This window comes from Drosophila eugracilis, unplaced genomic scaffold (assembly GCF_018153835.1).
Source record: "Drosophila eugracilis isolate 14026-0451.02 unplaced genomic scaffold, ASM1815383v1 contig_952, whole genome shotgun sequence".
NCBI lineage: Eukaryota > Metazoa > Arthropoda > Insecta > Diptera > Drosophilidae > Drosophila > Drosophila eugracilis.
In genome coordinates this window covers 567095-580034 of record NW_024573870.1, presented here as the reverse complement: position 1 = coordinate 580034, position 12940 = coordinate 567095, and the positions used below count along the sequence as shown (strand labels likewise).

The 12940-nt window shown below is 42.7% G+C and overlaps 2 protein-coding genes across 2 annotated transcripts; one reads left to right on the top strand and one right to left on the bottom strand.

The window, feature by feature from the left end:
* Positions 1-9486: 9486 nt before the first annotated feature.
* LOC108106905 lies at positions 9487-10762 on the bottom strand. The gene is made up of 4 exons (XM_017214154.2): positions 10547-10762; positions 10033-10487; positions 9682-9969; positions 9487-9626 (listed from the first exon to the last, which is right to left on the bottom strand). The coding sequence occupies exons 1-4, from the start codon at positions 10657-10659 to the stop codon at positions 9487-9489; spliced, it is 996 nt and encodes a 331-aa protein (XP_017069643.2). The 5' UTR covers positions 10660-10762.
* A 260-nt stretch (positions 10763-11022) lies between these two features.
* LOC108106897 lies at positions 11023-12450 on the top strand. The gene is made up of 4 exons (XM_017214146.2): positions 11023-11293; positions 11365-11819; positions 11878-12165; positions 12219-12450. The coding sequence occupies exons 1-4, from the start codon at positions 11181-11183 to the stop codon at positions 12368-12370; spliced, it is 1008 nt and encodes a 335-aa protein (XP_017069635.2). The 5' UTR covers positions 11023-11180; the 3' UTR covers positions 12371-12450.
* Positions 12451-12940: the final 490 nt, after the last annotated feature.

Genomic DNA, 12940 nt, shown 5'->3' with positions numbered 1-12940 from the left:
TAGAACAAGAGTAATTGATGTGCCAAAGTACAGGCGATAAGTTAATGATATAGTTAGATTTGTACACTAACTATATTTTGGTATTTGTTACTAAAAATAAAAGATAACCTACACTACATATATAGTTCTTACAGTTTTTGTCATGTTTTGGCATCTAAGATAATGGCATATATATGATTTAATCACCGACTTACTTAAATCAACCTACTAAAGTTATAAACACAAAACAGCTAAATGAGCATATCTGGTCTGACACGACACCGCCAGTTGTTCTGGGCACACGCAAAGTAGACAGTTGACTTGCAGCACCAGCACTTGGTTGGGGCCCCTTTCTAGCCCCTCAAGGACCCCTTTTAACCCACCCCTCAGCCATCTGACCCCCTCGCTAGGGTTGGACTCAGCAAGTGTGGCGTTGGCTTAAAGCTTTGCCTGATTTCCATTCGATGCCACACCCTCGCGCGCGGGAAAGCAGCTTAGACACCCAAGTCGAATCCCCAAATCCTTTTTGCCATCCTCAAGTGTTTATCTATATCGCTTACTGGAACCAAAGTTCCGCCATTTCAGTTCGAATGATGATGCCCTAGCGAAAGGGTGATGCAAATTTAAGCTACGCTACTATGCTATTGAATTGATTCGGTTAGAATAATAAGTCTTTATCTTGGAAGTAAGTCCAAAAGAAGGACTGATTACATTTTATAGCAACATGTCATTATCAGCAGCTTACTTAAGGAACATGTTTACATGGCCATTTCTTAACACATTGGCTAATTACTTAAAGAATCTTATATCAATTTGTAATACATAACCAAACATCTGCCTAGGAACTGATAATGCCCCAAGGGCATCTGGATATTCGGGCGCCTAAGCACGACCTTCCAATTTGTTTTGGTCTTGGCTCGGTTGCCCTTTTTTGGCATGTGCGCATTTAATTGAAATTTCCACAGACGCCCATTTTTGGGAGCGTGGGCGGACCGTTGGCGACCACGCCCCCTTTGCCAGCTATGTTACGCACTCGCTTTCGTCTTGGCAAATTTTAATTAAAATTTTCGTAAAGCATTCACGTTTTGCTGGCATTTTTTTCCAATTGCTTCGTCGCCGCCACTTTAAAGTGTGAAGTTCCGAGACAATTTTCCGGTTCCTACTGGCTTTCCTTTAACGCCCATTTCCACCCACTTGGCTTGGGTGAAATATTTAACATGCAAATGAGTTTGGCTGTGCATAAAGTTTCGCTTTAAATGTGTTTATTTTAGTTGCCACGCCCATACCGCCCGCTCATCCCGCCCGCCAACGCATCGCTCGTTAAAAAGAGTTACAAAGTTGGTGAATATTTTAACACTTCTTCGTTGCGTTTTAACATTTATTTAGTCCTGGCTAGGATTTGCCCCCTCAGGAAAACCCTTCACCTATCGCCGGCTTTTAATGAGTTTTTCAATTTCAATGAGTTCGGTTCGGTCCCTTTTCTGTCACTTCATTAGGCCACTCTCTGCAAACACCTTTGGCTCGACTCAGGCACTTGTCAGTGAAAGGCAAGGACAAACAAACATCGCTACTTCGAATAAAGGATAAACTCAATACTGTGAATGGTACTTGTTACCTAAACCGTGTTTTGTCTTCTTAATTAAGTAGACTTCCGTAAATATTGGTTGTCTTTCATTATGTGGGAATTTGAATGGGAAATCAAGGTGTTTTGATTTAAAATCTAGTCGTTCATTGGTTGAAAATTCTTAAAGTCTTATATTAAAGTATCAAAAGAACATATCACAGTTTACTATAAGGCAATAACGAATGCTGTTTCTTCATCGAAAATATGATTTAACTCTCTTAACTAGTGCAATCAACTCAATTATGCGTAACCATTAGCCAAGTCTAATCTCATCGATTCTAAAAGTCAATTATTTGCTTTTAAAGAAGGCAAACTAACCCGGATCGAGTCCATAGCTGCCTCGTACTTCAGGGTGGATTCAATCATGACTAACTATAAACAGACTTTTCAAGGAGTCTCCCCTTCCCAGCTCAACTGTGTTTACTTAGCCATAGATGGCGCCACACCAAGACTGCATCCAGGCATCAGGAGTTGGAAAACTTTTTGCATTAGCAACTGCCACCAAACCCCCGGACATCCAAAAAACTCGCTCTTTGTCTCCGCTGCAATGGCTTTCTTGGCTCTGGGCTCTGGGAACTGATTGCAACTGGTGTCTGTGGCATAATTGATTCGCCAACCACCGAAGATCTCTCCAGCCGAGCAGTTGGCTCTGGCCCGGCACTGTGTATCTTGCCACTAAACGCTTTGCTGACAAGCAGCCACTTGTCTGCTTCTGCCAGCAGTTCTCCAGATCTCCGGCTCTCCCTCATCGTGTTAGTCAATCAGTGACTTTTCTTTGGCAACAAATTTCCTAAATGAAAATGCAACATCATTTATCAACATCAAAACAGCAAACGGCAGCATATTGGCAAAGTCGAATGCACTTGAAAAATAAGTTGGCAAATCAGTTTATGAAGAAAGGATTTTCTAGATTGGTTTTGGTGTACAAAAGTTACTAGCAAATGCAGGTTTAGTAACAAACTCAGTTGACTTAGAACTTTGACTTTGTTTTCTAATCTTTCGTAATCCCTTTCGCTAAGTGCATATGCAAATAAAGGGAAGAGGAATGCCACTGCCTCATGGTTACTCCTGAAGTGGCAAAGTTGAACACTCAGCACTGCACTTTCCAAGTGAAGGAAGGGAGATGAGCTGCATTAAAACTTGGGGCCCAGATGCCACACCTTTTAGCCACAAAGTTGGACTCATTAGAAGGCGCCGGTGCTCACATCAAGAGATTTGCATGCACTTCATTAGGCCCAGTTCCAATGGACGCCCACATGGTTGTCACATCCTTCAAGCCGGTCTGATCATCCATCCATGTCCTCCGGCCACATCAATGACAATCCCGAAATTGCTGCTCCTGCTGCCACAGCCGCCTGTTTACTTTGAGTTCCTTCATTTAGACCCATCGCTTTTGGCCTGGGCTAAGTAAACACAGTCCAAGTGGAAATAAATTACAGACGACTTTGTCATGTTGTCCACTCTGCCAAGTCAGCCTCCTTGGCCTGTCGCCTTCGAAAGTCTTCTTCGAGAGACCTTCACTCTGGCTCCGAACGTTTTGGCTAAATAATTGCAATTTTTATCAGAGAACGCAATAAATGCCAGACAGTCGAGGAGAGTGGCCAAACTATCCACTCACTATCGTGGTTATAATACTCATCGTCATTGCCATTGGAGACTACATCAATGACGCTGTTGCTTCGGGGACTGGGGAAAGTTGTTGACCGTTCGCAGTCAGGATACTCTAGAAAGGAGTCCGTTGGATTAATCGGACAAGAACTATTTTTATTCAGGATTTTATCTCAGACTATATAAAGTTCCCAAGGTATACCTCTTTAAGATAAATCCAAAGATAGGGAGTGGAATCTCTTTAGCTTGCTGGGCTTTTTAGATTTTTATTAGCTTAAAACCAAGTCATAAACTTACCCTAATGAATAAATTTTTTTCATAAGTCTTTAGAGCATTCCTGCTTCTTTATGACAAATTTTGATGAATTTCTAGTTTCGCCAAATGGCAAACTTTCTTGGAGAGACGTCCCGGCTCATATGCCTCGGCACTTAATTGGATTTCTGCTAAAATTGCGTTTATTATTGTGGTCAGTTGGCCGGTGCCTCTATCTCAGCCCGCCGCCTGTTTGAGTGGCTCTTTATGAGGTGTGAAGGGGCCAATCATGTCCATGAATCCCCCAGTTCCCTCACTTATTTAACTCCCCCAATAAGTAGCTGCTGACCAGGCGGTAATTAAGTTTTTGGAATGCCCGGGTCTATGCATAGCTTGTGGTTTCTGTGGTCTGTGGTCCGCCTGGATCAAGGTGCGAATTGGGTGGGAATTGGCTTAGGTTACTACTACCTTAAAGTCACCCGACTTAAAGGAGGAGTTTTGCCCGGGCTGACAACCGAAAAAACTCATGTCAATTGCAGGATATAAATCACCAGCTTGTTGAATTGAGCAAATGTAAATGTGAGACCCTTTCTGAGTGGGTGGTGCATATATTTATCCAGGTTGACTTCCAGCGAAGGACCTTTGGGTGCTTAGCATCGGTAAATGGCGACAATTTGTAAAGCGAGAAGGAAAGTTGTTGAATGGAAGGTAGCTCTGTGTGAATGGAAATGCTTGCCTCCTCAACGCACATGCGAGAGGATGCCTCCCTACTCAGCTAACTTTTTATTTACCTGACCCAGTTTGCTTAGGTTTTTTGTAAGACTTTCGACTTGATTACAGTTTTCTGGCCCAGTTGAATGGCGTTCTGATGGGATCTAATGCAGCTATCTGGCAACGCGATGCAGTCCACTTAGTGCCAGTTAAGCTAAGTGCACTGCCCACTTTCACTGACGCCCTTTGCTTATCTCCCAGTTCAAATTCCTTCATCTCGGGGCTTCTAGTTCTATGCAAATCCGGGTCCTTGAGCCTGAACACTTTCCCTCACAGATCCTCTCAGATTCTCCCCCTTCGACCACTCTCGACTGGCCTGCCATAATACACTTGATATATACGAGTATTTTTGCATAACACTCGACGTTGTTTCGCTTTGTGACAAAGTGTCAGGAAGGGTCGCTCGACATTCCGGCCATATCTGACTCTGGAGCTGAATTATATTAAAAATTACCGCCTTTGCTGTGGCACTCGTTTTGCCACTGAGGAGGGCTCTCGAGATTTATGGCTCTGTGATTATTGCTTCACTTGTCTGGAGATAGAACAGAATCTGTCTCATAAATCCCACGTCACTTTGGATTGGTTTATCATCCAGAAGAAGGCGGGGATGGGGTGCACAAACAGAAGATTTAAACCTAAGCTACTTCCGGTTCTTCTCTGTCTCTCATTTGTATTGTAAAGTAAAGTATATCCGCCAACGCCATCGCCATCGCCCCCACCACGAGCCACACATTCATACAATTAAGCACTTAATTGTCTGACAGGCAAATTGCTTTGTCAATATTTTCACCAAGTCACCGACCCTCTATCTATCCGTCCACCCATCCATCCATCCCTATCGCACGCACTTCTGACAGCCTCGAGTGGCGAACTTCATTACCCAAACCCTGGCAGTCGGGAGGAGCAAAACCATCAAAGAGGCTTTCAAGTTTGACCACAAGTGTTGTTGTTGTTGATGTTACCTAAAAAGCTTCCTTTTTCCTGCTGCTGGCTGAGGGGTGGCATGTCTGCCTCGTGTCACTTATAAACTTCACTTTAAGCTGTCAATATTTATAAATATTTACACGCCACGAACGGTGGCAGGATTGGATTCTAGGGTATGGGCACCATGATGGTGTCAGGAGACCTGGTGTTCTGGAGTGGCGCTCGGTGGTCGTTCGTATCTGTCTAGGAAGATTGTGGCTCTGACATGACCCAGAATGGAAGTCGAATAAAAATGTATTTGGTGAGCAGGAATTTAAAACAAAATTGAGAGCTTGAATGCGAGTTGAAGTGATGATTTAAGACTAAAAAACTGCAATGTAGCTGAAACAGGAAGAGTACAAATAGTCACAAAGTGAAAAACTTTGATAAAAATCCAACATACGTTGCTGAGAAAATTGGCTTCACCCCTGGATTTTGCTACCCCAACTGTTGGTCGGAACAGGCTAACCCACATCTGACAATCATTAGGCGTAATAAATTTCAGCTGTCATCCATCTTAAACCCTTCCGAACAGACTACCTTGTGGCCCTCGTTTCCCTCCTCTTTGATAACAAAGGAAAACGATAAAAGACAAGAGCTTGCTTCCTTTAAGGCTTGATTCGGGGCCCATAAATGTGCAACATAATTCTCGAGGCCCTCGATCCCAACGATATTTTTATGCAAATTGTAATCAAGGAGCAGAGGGCACACAATCAGAATCACACACACGGACATATGCCGAGCACAATTCGGCTCAATAAAAACCGAACAAATGCCGCTTGAATAAGTGTAAAATTTACAATTCCAATTCCGCATCCGTTTCCAATTTCCCAACAGTTGTGCGGAGAGTCTTTAAAATCGAACAATGGCCTGGAAAATTGCTAGGGCTTAAGCAGGGGTCTGTTAACAATAAGGGTCGGTTAGGGACTTAAGGAACAATCCCGCAGATGTTTAACACATATTTTGCACAACTATTTAAGCCGTTGATTTTGACGCCCATCGATCGAATAAAATTAAAAAATTTTCAATACGATTCGAGTTCCTAACGGTGGATGGCTTTTTTCTTGCCATCTCATCCAAGGGGTGGTCTCTAATGAAGCCATTAAGGGTTGCTCGGTAGTTCGCAGTTCCTTCGTCTTGGCATGTGTGTGGTTAACTTTCGGCAAACAGAGAGGTCCATAAATGTTGTCGTTCCAGCCGGCAAATGAATAAATTATCAACTATGTGAGGTAGGAAAAAGTCCTTGGGTCTGCCTCATCTCTTTCGGGTAGTTGACTTCCCCAGTTTGAGTGTGCTCTAATTGCAGCTCCTTGTCGTCGGGCCATTAGAACCCGGCCTTAATGGCTCTCATTGAGGGGGTGGTTGGTGGGTGGGTATTCCGGTAACTTAAAGTTGCCAGAAGCCGCAGCAACATTAGCGCATAAAAAAGGCATTTGTAAGACATGAAAGGTACTCAGTCAAGCGACCTGGGGGGCGGCAGGTGGCATTCATCTCCGCCCACTGCCAAGTCCAATGACACAATAAAGGGAATGAAATGAGAGTTACGACTCAAATGTAGCCTGTAATGTGGGAAAGGAGTCTGTAAGGAGTTTTAAAGACCACCATAACTTGGGTTAAGTTGAAGGTACTTCGATACTCTCCATATACACCTATTAATACCTATGATACCCCTTAATTCAGTTGGCATAAATGTGCTTTTGCCTGTTGCTCTTACCACCAAGTACATCATACCCTTCGAGTGCATGGCAACGAGGTACAAAAAAGGAAGACAAATCAATGCAGGTGTCACAAATGTCAGACGACAGCTTTTGGATCCCGTCCCTTTTGCCGAGAGGATATTAATGTCGCCAAGTGAATTGATGATGCCGATTGTTGTTGTCCCTGGGCATAAGCCGATTTGCCATCTTATCACAGGCCATGTTACTCCGACGACTCCGCCAGTAAATCCAGCTCCATCTCCATCTCCGACACCCAAAGACCGACAACGATTCCGATTGTGATTCCGATTCCGATTTCAATCTCTGAAGCGAGCTTTCATAATGGGCTTCCCCTCCGCCGATTGACAGGCATAATAAATCATGTGTTATAGTATTAATCAAGCTGCTGCTGCTGGCTGCTCCTTTTGATTGCTGAGCCTGCCTTTGTTGTCGGGGATAATCGCTTGACATTTATTGCATTTACCACCGAGCCATGGCAACTTTAAACTGACTTTAAGTTGTCCTTCGAACAACAAAGTGTCCTTTAATTGCGCCTATTTTGTCTGCCGCCTTTTCTAGCTTTCCAGTCGTTTTGCCAGGCATTGTTTCTCTAATTGCTATTTGTCGCCAGTGTCCCATACAAGTGGGCAGCCCTTTTCGCCCTGCTGTCTCCGAACTTTCCTGTCTGGCCATCACATTAAGAACTTGTAAAGTTAAATTAAGTGTTTCGTCTAGTAAGCGAGAAAAAAGCAAATGCCAGCAAAAGCGCCAAGATGCTGCACAACTTTCCAAAAGGATAATTGCGAAGGCGGAAAGGTAGTTTCTAAGTTCAGATATATAAAGCTGTTGAAGAACGAAAGATAGTTACTAGAATTACCTTTCATTAAAATTAAATGCACTTTTTAATTATTTAATAATGTTAGTATAATCCCCATTTACTATTTAAATTCAATAAACTTTACAAACATATTTTCCAGAATATTGCAGACGAGCTCTCACACATTTAATTGCCATTCTAGCCTTTTAATTCATTTGAAAAGTTCTCAACAAATTAGACCAAAAACTGTTTGCATCCATTACAAAGCTCTATTACGAAACTAAAAACATTACCAACCAAAATTTTCAAACCACCCACGCAATTTGCATGGCCCCATTTCACCTACACCGCATTGCTGGCAATATTATTTAATTCGCAGACAGTTAATTGTAATGCAATTAAGGGATTAGCTGAGAATGCCATTAGGCTTTATTGTCCATACTGGCAGGACACAATGAGATGGGAATTCAGCTGAATAATTTCCGAGATAGATGTTCATTTCCCTAAAAGAATGCCAAAGCACTTCAATCTTCAAACTGCCTACAAAATAACTTCAATCACAACGAAAATTAAATGCATTTTTCAATTATTTAAATGACAGGCAACAAATCTTAAGTGTTTACACGATTTGCCTAAGAGTCAGCCCCATTCCGATGAGCGATTTAATGTAATTGCTATCGAACTGGCTGGAGGAGCAACTCAAAAGTCGAATCCGCAAATATATATATATGTAGGAAAAACGAAGCCGGCGGCCAGGACAACTTGTGGGACGTCCATACGGTCCATTTAAATAAACCAAATGTTTATTTTACCCAACTAGTTTGATTTCTTTCACTCCAGCTCCTCTACTACTTTTTTTCCTTTTCTAAATAAATGTCCCTGCATTTTATTTTGCTTTCCATTTGATTTGATTTTTAGCCTAGGTCTATCTGTCCTAGCGAGTGCCCTGTCCTGGGTGTCCTGGGACTTTCTTTTCCAGCTGATATCAGCAAAAATCGCAAATCAAATAAAGCAAATTGAATAAGAGACAAGTGCCACGCCTCTGCTGGCGAACGAACTTCGTATCCGGGTAGGGTAGGGTATAAGGCGTGGCTATCGTTCTTTCGGTACAAAAATTAGTTGGTAGTTCCATTTGGCCAGCGTTTGTTGTAAATGCGAGGACAGAAATCAAAATGTTCGCATAAAAGAATTATCTGTGCTTAAGTTAGATTATCCCTGGGCCATAGAATCCAATTGGCAATTGAATGGAAAGATGTCGCCGATTCGATTTGCCAACTTTATTTTCCTGCCCATCGGTTCGCTCCCCTCCCTCTTTGATTTGAAGTTCGAGTGCCACTTGAAAGTTGGCCCAGCCCAGCCTCTGGTATCTTCCCTGTCTTCAAATGCATTTCCTTTTTATCGAATTTCATTTGATTTGCTTTTGGGCTTAGGCAACAACAATGCTCAACCGAATATTGCGGGTTTTTGTTGGCGGGGGGAGCTGTTGGGAGGGCAAGGTTTTAGGGTTAGACAACTGTTATGGCCAACATAAAGCAGAAGGTGGGGCGACCATTTAAGTTGTTAAGGATGGAGCCACTCATTGCCGATGTGAGGACTCTTGATGCCTGATAAAGCCTACCCAGTTTGGAGAACGTAAATCAAGTCATACGCTTTATGTGTTACATTTTGTTTCCATTTTATAATTCTTTCATGACTCAGTCTAGTTAAAGGAAATATTTGTTTAAAGCATCTTTAGGAAGACTTTTATTAATGCGCCTTAAAAAATAATGCATCTATTAGCACAAATTTCCTGCTCCGACCTTATCGCCTTTGGTGGCGTCGAGTTCCTGGAGCACCGACGAAAGCAGACTGATTTCGCGCATGGCAAAGGTCAAGATTTTATCAATGTCATGGCTATGATAGCTGGGCACAATATCTGTGAAGAATTATTTAAATTTTGTATGTAAGCCAAAATAGTTTCAAGGACTTACCGCGGCGTTTGCAAAGCATGCGATACAGGATCTGTATGCCATCGTGCATTCGCTCCTTGTCCAGATTGTAGTTAGATGTGGCGTCCTTGCAGGTACTCAATATCTTCTCCCACTTAAGGCAAGTGGCTCGTGAGTTCACATAGGATCGGTCTAGCCTGGCCAAATCATTTTTAAGACCCAAAACCGTTAGAGCCGCATCGCTGGTGATCTGAACCATTCGCTGGCGCATCACCTCGACCTCGTGGAGTTTCTGATTCTCAAGCTCAGTGATTTCCACCTGGGCAAGCACTACAAAGGGTAAATCTATTAGATATATAAATTCTACAAAAAAAATATTAAAAAAAAACTTACTAAGGGCATCGCATCGATCGATACAATCCTTTGTCGAGATGAAGATATCAGATACCTGGACCACCTCCTCCAAGACTTGTTCGTAGGGCTGAAACTGAGCCACCGTAGCCTTGAGGTCGTTGCGAAAGGCGCCCAACTCTGAAATGGCTTTCTTAAACTCATCAATCTCGTTGGTGACCTCCGCATGAAGGACGGTCTCCTCGCGAATTGACTTGTCAGCACTCCGCTTCTTATCCGCACAATCTTTGATGAACCCATTGATCTCCACAAAACGTTTGCGCAGACGCTCTTGAATTTTGTACATCTTACGGATGCGTTGAACATTCATGGCCGTCTGGCGTTTGGCATCTTTTAGTAGTTGCTTCTGAACATCCTTCATGGCGTCGTATTCCCTTAGATTGGTGATGTACAGCATTTCGATGGTATCTCCAGCCGAATCCCAGTTGGGAGGTTTCCTATGGCATCCACATTTTATAAATTTCATAAATGGTTAAGCATTTTAGTTCTAACTTACACGAAGAATTGATCCTGCTGGCGAGAGACACGATAGTCATCGATGGCCACCTCTGGGTTGAGGTCCAAATTTCCGATTACATCGGTCTTTATGGTGGGCTTACGGCGCGGCATCTTGGAATCTTAAAATATAATCTTTTTATGAATATTTTTAAGTAGATATTTAGGATTATCTGTTGGGCAATGTTGTGTCGGCGAGCGGGGGGGTTTTACTGAATGTCCAGTCTGAAGGCAGACAGCTTAGTCAATGCTTTTAAACTTAACTTTAAGCTATCTATGCTAATATGTTTGATTAATATATACTTATGCGTTTGATTCCCATTTTTATATCAAAGGATGCAACAGTTACTAAGCCATCGACAAGGCCCAACCCTTCCTAGACAACCATTGCCAAGGTGATTGAAGAACCTCCTGGCAACTAATGTTATTTTCTTGTCAACCAAATAAAAATCATGTTCCAAGTAGGTCTTGTTAATTTTTATTACAAAACAATAACACATTCCGAAAAGTAAACACACGGCACACGCACCTACAAAACGCACAGCCCGCAGTAACGCGGTAACCAAACGAAAAAGAAAAAAAAAACTAAACCAAAGTTACAATTGAAGCTTTTGTTTCCGGTCAAGGGATCCAAGATGCCCCGCGTGAAGCCCACCAAGAAGCTCGATGTCCTGGGAAATCTTGACCTGCGGCCCGAGGAAGCCGTGGGCGACTACATCTGCTCTAAGCAGCAAAACAAGTTCTTTGTGTGAGTTGGGAATCCAATTTGTGGTCCTTAAACTAGTCATTTCATGTTGTAAATATTCATATCCTTTTCAGGATTCCACCCAACTCGGACTCTGCGGGCGATTCCATCGAGTTGATATACGTGAATAATCTCCGCGAGCACAATGCCATGCTCAAGTTGCAGGACGAGATGCTATCCAGTGCCAAGCGGCAGACCAAGGTGAACTCCTCCAGGGTGCGCAATATGTACAAGATCCAGGAGCGGCTGAGGAAGCGCTTCATCGAGGTTAACAGTTTCATCAAGGATTGTGCTGAGAAGAAGAGGGTCGCCGATAAGACAGCCCAAGGGGAAACCCTCTATCACAAGGAACTCGGCGAGGACATTGAGAGCTTTAAGAACTCGATTGGTGAGTTGAAGGCCTTTCGGGAGGCTCTCAAGGCCACCGTCCAGGAGTTCCAGCCCTACGAGAAAGTGCTCGACGAGGTGGTGAAGGTTTCCGACATATTCGTATCCCCAAAGGACTGTATGGATCGCTGTGATGCACTAAGTGAGGTTTATATTATAATTCTTGATTTAAAATAAAATATATTACTATTTGATGACAGTGCTGGCTCAAGTGGAGATCAACAAACTGGAGCATCAAAAACTGAAAGAGATCGAGAGTATGAGGCAGAAAATGGTTAAGATCACTAATGAGGCGGCTTTAACTGTCCTGGGCCTAAAGAACGATCTAGCCAGGCTCGAACGCTCCTATAACGAGTCCAGAGTCCAGTGCCTAAGATGGGAGAAGATTCTGGCTAACACCAAGGACGTCATCAACGATAGTTATATGGACAAGGAACGCACAGTAGATGCGATTGCCAATCTTAATCGGATTCTGTGTCGTCGTCGAGGTGAGTTTAAACTTTATATTTTTTATTAATTTATTATTATTACATTTTTTAAGATATACCTTTCTTTGCTGGTCGAGGGGAATTCGGAAAAATATTGGATTTCATCAAAAATGAAGTGGAGATATTGACTGAAGTCGTAAAGCAGATCGAATCTTCTGATCCGGCCACTAAGCATGGTGAATTTAAAGAAGTAACCCTGTGTTAGTCTGAAAAATCGATAGTGGTTATATAAAAGCTTAAAAACTCGTAAACTTAATAAAAATATAAAAAGAATTTAGTAATTAATTAAGGTGAAAATCCGTTTTGAGTTTTTTTGTAAGTCCTTAATTGAAAATTTTTCTTATATAAACTCTAAAATTTAACTGCTTTTGCAGCTTGCAGCGGTTATTAATCGTTCTGCGCTGTGCATTCGGTTGTTAATGCCACTTTCTAATTGCTTTTACCTCATAAATCTTTCTCCTCATCTTCCTCAATGCCTTTGTCCAAGTGCAGGGACCCAAAAAATGGGGTCCTGGGTCCGGTTGCTGCCGCGTCCTGCTCTGCAGTCATCATAAGTCACCAAATTGTCGGGCACTCAAGACAAATGTGACACTGGCTTATTTAATTAGAGAGTTTCAGACCGGATGAGAGCCAGTACTTAAGCTCCAGAGTCTGTGCATCAATTGGACATTTAGCGCTAACTGCGCCAACTTCGCTTGACGGCTTTTTAATTACGTCAGCCCGGGAAAATGTTCCTCGTGCCACTTCTCTGCATGACAATTAGCCGGTCCAAAAA

Coding starts and splice junctions, on each gene's coding strand:
- LOC108106897 (XM_017214146.2), top strand. CDS start 11,181: ATGCCCCGCGTGAAGCCCACCAAGAAGCTCGATGTCCTGGGAAATCTT. Junction 11,294..11,364: donor CAGCAAAACAAGTTCTTTGT/GTGAGTTGGGAA, acceptor TATCCTTTTCAG/GATTCCACCCAACTCGGACT. Junction 12,166..12,218: donor GATTCTGTGTCGTCGTCGAG/GTGAGTTTAAAC, acceptor ACATTTTTTAAG/ATATACCTTTCTTTGCTGGT.
- LOC108106905 (XM_017214154.2), bottom strand. CDS start 10,659: ATGCCGCGCCGTAAGCCCACCATAAAGACCGATGTAATCGGAAATTTG. Junction 9,970..10,032: donor CGATCGATGCGATGCCCTTA/GTAAGTTTTTTT, acceptor TACCCTTTGTAG/TGCTTGCCCAGGTGGAAATC. Junction 9,627..9,681: donor CATGCTTTGCAAACGCCGCG/GTAAGTCCTTGA, acceptor AATTCTTCACAG/ATATTGTGCCCAGCTATCAT.